The 4,915-nt window shown below is 46.8% G+C and overlaps 1 protein-coding gene across 1 annotated transcript; it reads left to right on the top strand.

Annotated features, from left to right (window-relative positions):
• Positions 1-368: 368 nt before the first annotated feature.
• LOC142771325 (uncharacterized) lies at positions 369-2,629 on the top strand. The gene is made up of 3 exons (XM_075872801.1): positions 369-620; positions 777-974; positions 1,308-2,629. The coding sequence occupies exons 1-3, from the start codon at positions 550-552 to the stop codon at positions 1,462-1,464; spliced, it is 426 nt and encodes a 141-aa protein (XP_075728916.1). The 5' UTR covers positions 369-549; the 3' UTR covers positions 1,465-2,629.
• Positions 2,630-4,915: the final 2,286 nt, after the last annotated feature.

Raw genomic sequence — 4,915 nt, forward strand, 5'->3', positions numbered from 1 at the left:
TTAATGAACCAAAAAGTAGATTTATTTTTTTCCTTTAAAAAGTGAGGTTGAGGATTCGTACTTTGCAGTGAAGCGTTTAATTTTCACTCGTGCCTTGACTTTAGCTACCAGTCAGATAACCCCCTTCTAGTTAATTCTACCCGCTTAAAGTCTGTTTTGCCCTCCCTGTCCCTAAACCCCAGTGATTTGAAAAACTCTGCCCCATCATCCTGAACTATAGGGTAAAGCCCTTTACGGAACGTTATCAAGTGTTCGGCACTTTCCTCTTCCTCTCCACACGCACTGCATACCGTGTCTACCCCTTCGTGTTTGGCCCGATATGTCTTGGTTCACAACAAGGAGGTTTAAAAAAAAATTCTGGAGTGGAAGCGCCTGCCCTCTGGTGACGCCGACGGCCGCCATGTTGCTCCAGGCAAAAAACGTGCCGTCGGTCGTTTGGGCCCCCGCCGTTCGCGCCACTGAACAACAGTTGTCGCGTTTGTCCCTCGTTCTTTTGTTCTGTGCGGATTTTGTGCAGTTCTAAAGGAAGTTGACACGATTCCGGACGTTATGGTGAGCTCGTGTGTCGCCTTCGGCTGCACTAATCGTGCGAAGCAGAAGCCAGGAATCACTTTTCACGTGTAAGTACGCGGGAAAAAGCGCTTTCAATCGCTTGTCTCCTTCGGCGCGCTACCTCATTCGAGAAGCGCGGTTTGAGCTGAAAACTTACTTTCATTAGCATTTTTCAGCTGGCGAGTAGAAGTTGAATAACCTATTTTGTGCGTGTGGTACCGCAGGTTTCCGAAAGACAAGACGCTGCGTGACGCATGGCAGCGTGCTGTTCGGAGGGATGGCTGGGAGCCTAAGATGCGGACGTTCTCTGCTCGGAGCACTTTGAAGCCAACTGCTTTGACAGGACGGGCCAAACGACCAGACTGCCACCGGGGAGCATTCCTACCATTTTTCCTGCGTTCCCTGCGCATCTCCAGAAACCAGTGAGTACCATCACGAATGTACATTTTTGTTACGGTAAATAGGCTATAGATTTCCGAATGTGTAGGCACAGTTTCTCGTTTCCTACGTGCTGTTCAAAATCACACCACTCTCTGACAAAGCGCACGTCACGTACACTTACTTGTCCAACTTTTTTTTTTTTTTTCACTGTGCGTGCATAAATACGGGCACGCTGGCACGCTAAACTTCCACACCGAAACTATAAAAAGATCCCCGAGGTAGTAATCCCGTTTCTAGTCAGTCTAAGCAGTGGGTGGGACCATTATACCCGGCTTCTGAACTTTGGAGAATAACTGATTTTTTTTTTCTTGCAGGCGAAAAGAAAGCGAGAGGCCCCTAAGTGTCGGACTGCGCTGTCACCTGTCGTCAGTGCTGAGGCAGCGGTTGAAATGCCATCTGAGCCTTCTTCGCCGGCGAAGGATTGGTGCCGTTCCAAGGCAGAGGAGTCTGCACAAGAGGTTCTCCAACTAAAGAAGAAAGTTAAGACACTGCAGCAATCCAAAAGAAGGCTAAGCAAGCGGTGTGATGCGTCAGAAAATTTGATCAAGGAGCTAAAAGATAGGAAACTTTTGTCAGAAAAAGGCCTTGAGGTCTTTGAAGGAACTTTCTCGCCTGAAATTCAAGAGCTTCTTGTCCGAGCCCATGAAAAAACAAACAAGATGTACCCCCCAAAGCTACGTGCATTCGCACTCACTCTGCACTACTACTCTGCGGCAGCGTATGAGTATGTGCGGTCGAAATTTAACAACGCTTTGCCTTCGCAACGTACGTTGCCGCGTGAGTGGTACAAATCTGTAAATGGCGATCCGGGTTTTACCTCTGAGGCTTTTGATTTTATTAAAAATTTAGCCAAAAGCCAGGACAAGCCCCTGATCGCAGCACTCATGAAGGATGACATGGCCATCAAAAAACATGTTCAGCTTGTTGAGAAGAAAGTGGTAGGCTACATCGATCTTGGAACAGGTATCTCCGAAAAAGATTGCCAACCTGTATATAACAATCAGGCTTCACCACATTTCCAAAGAAATCAACCGCAAGAACTCGCGCAGTGGGGTACGAACCCAGCTGACAAGGACTATTATATTTAAAAATCTGTAAGGTACAGATGAGAACCAGCGTTGAACAAAGCGGAGCAGCTGGTATATTCTATATTTTTTGCAATTTTAGTGTGTTGTTATAGAGTTGCCTGATATAACCTGCGTCTTGGGAATCAGGCCGTTTTCGTGTGAATTGTTTCTGTTTTATTGTATGTGCTTTTGGAAATTGTATAAAGCCTTGAATGAATAAAAACTCGTATACCCTTGTGTTGCTTCCACCGTGAGCCTCATTTCGAGAATTGCAAGCGAATCCGCACTTACAGCAGCTAACCCTTGTAATGCATATTCGCTAATACGTAATCGCGTACGGCTCACGTGTAATATCGTAACTGACGGCTTTGTACAGATCTTGTTTATCTAACACGAAGAAAAAAATGCGAGTGAAATTAATTACACTAAGTGCCCCGTTTCATTCGAAAAAGCCGCCACGGAAGCGCGCTGGATACGTTGTCTGGGCTCTCTCTTGCCTGGAGCAAGATGGCCGCCAACCGGTTTCCCCGGCTTCACCCGCTTGCGTAGGCGTGAATAGGGGACCTCCACTCCAGAAGTTTTTTTTAAACCTCCTTGGTTCACAATACTCTCGTCCTGGCCTCAAACAGTAGAGAACCACTCCGAGTATTATCATAGATCCTTTCCTTTGCAATTTCCTGTTTAAAAGTTTGATAGATCTCTAGTGCGGACTTCTTAATCGTGCCAATTCTCCACATATCGGTGTCAGTTTCCTTCTTCTCTTCTTAACCGATAATTCTTTTTTCTTTGGCCACCTGCTGTTTTCCAAGTAGTACCAGTCAATTTTCTGGTTCGCTTCCTCCATTTTGTATCGAGATTCTTCCTGTAGAAGTAGCTGAATACCTTCCTAGCCTAACGCTCGATCCTCCCCCATTTCTCTCAATCGCTTCTCAAATTTTATCTTGCTGCTAGCTTCCCTGCCCTCAAATGATGTCCATCCCATATCACCTTGTACTCCCTGATTTGGTGTATTCCCATGAGCTCCTAAGGCAAGCCTACCTATTCCACGTTTCTTAATTTCTTATCTTCCTTGAACTTCTGATCTCATGCACAAGACCGCATAGCTGAACGTCCGACCAGGAACCATGACCACTTTCCGTATTCCTCTCACAACATCATACCTATTGAAATTCCACAGTGCTCTGTTTTTCATCACCGCTTCATTCATGTTGCCTTTAGTTACCTCTCGACACGCAGCGCCGCTCGTGGCATCTGAGTGCAGTCATCACATCCGGGGCCACCCTCTCTCGTACGGAATGCGCGCGCTCAGAACACTAGCCAGTGTATTTCTAGACACTGTAGTACAGCCATATCAACCCATCCATTCATCGACGTGGCCGCGTTTGTACAGCAGTGAATGATATGCATGCATCGTGCAAACAGGGCACGTAGATGCCCGGAGCACTTCCAGCGCTTGCCGATATATCCATCGCATTCAATGAAACCTTCACTGAAGTAAGGTGTCCCTCTAACGTTCCTGCATTTCTGTAGCTCAAGATGTTATAACACCTTGTTGACAGTATTCGGCAAACTTTCTGTGAATAATATCAACATATCCGTGTGCCATTCACGAGCTGTGCAGCACGACTGTTAATTTTGGGGTTCGCAGTGCCAGAAAAAGTGGGTAACTTTCCAAACTTCAACGCATTCACATTATTTATGCTTGTAATTTCATTAAATAAATGAGAAATAGTTTTATTGCGTGCCATCCTCAAACCTTACGAATAAAATAATGAAAAAAAAGGCTTACATGGTGTTTTGCTTGTTGCCGCTGGTGGTGCGCTGTCGTTTCGAGGGGGTTCGCGGAAGCGCCGAAGGATGTTCGCGCGCTTTGGTGCCTAAAGTAGGGTGGCTAGAATGGGGAGGTGTGATGAGCGGGGCGCCTTTCGCTTGGCGGAGAGGGTCCTTCGGCGCGCCGATGCCGCTAGGGGCGCTGATGGCAGCGGCGCGGGTAGTGAGCGGCGCACTTCGCTGGGTTTGCTTCAGTCGCGCCATAATTTTTTTCGTTAGCAGTCGCACTGTCTTACAAGTATGTCGTCGATCGGTGATTGCGTTGAGTCTCTCTGAAATGTCCGAAGATGTCAACGACAAAAAAGAAGACGCAACGTTGGTGCTTTGTGCCTGGCTGCAACACTGGATATTATAATTCTTCAGGAGAGAAAGTTTCCCTTTTCCGAGCTCCCACGTGTAGTGTGCTGTTCGACAAATGGATTCGTGCTATTCCAAGAGCGGACAAACAGCTTGACGAGAACTCCGCAGTGTGCGAGAAGCACTTCGACCCAAGGTATGTACAAAAAATAGAAGGCACGGTGTTCGCACACCCGAGCAAGAGACCAATTTTGCTTACTTGCGTTCCACGTGTCACATGCTGCATTGCAACATAACCAATTGGCTGTCCTTTTCTCTTTTCTTTTTCACAGATTTGTCGTGCGTACGTTCAAACATAGGATTAATGGTGAAGATGTATACATGCCGCGCGCTGTGCCGACCTTAACAAATGACGCCGTGCCGACGATTTTTCCTAATTTGCCTAAATACTTGACGAAAGCTCTGCCCAAGGAGAGAAAGAGACGGAAAAGCGTGGCTGAAAGTGCTGTTTCGAGTAAAAGAATTAGTGTGAACCACGACAATGTCGAAGAAGGCTCAGCGATTGACCATGACGTGATCGTTTCAGAACAGAACGTCATGTTGACCGAACAGCTGCATTCCTTAAGTGCTATGCTTCACCGTCCTAGCGAGTTGTGGTCGATGCAGAAGTTCGAGCAAACGAATGCATTATGCTACCAGACCGCTAAATTGGACAGAGATTTAACACC

Source organism: Rhipicephalus microplus, chromosome 9 (genome assembly GCF_043290135.1).
Source record: "Rhipicephalus microplus isolate Deutch F79 chromosome 9, USDA_Rmic, whole genome shotgun sequence".
NCBI classification, from domain to species: domain Eukaryota; kingdom Metazoa; phylum Arthropoda; class Arachnida; order Ixodida; family Ixodidae; genus Rhipicephalus; species Rhipicephalus microplus.

Coding starts and splice junctions, on each gene's coding strand:
- LOC142771325 (XM_075872801.1), top strand. CDS start 550: ATGGTGAGCTCGTGTGTCGCCTTCGGCTGCACTAATCGTGCGAAGCAG. Junction 621..776: donor CCAGGAATCACTTTTCACGT/GTAAGTACGCGG, acceptor GTGGTACCGCAG/GTTTCCGAAAGACAAGACGC. Junction 975..1,307: donor CTGCGCATCTCCAGAAACCA/GTGAGTACCATC, acceptor TTTTTCTTGCAG/GCGAAAAGAAAGCGAGAGGC.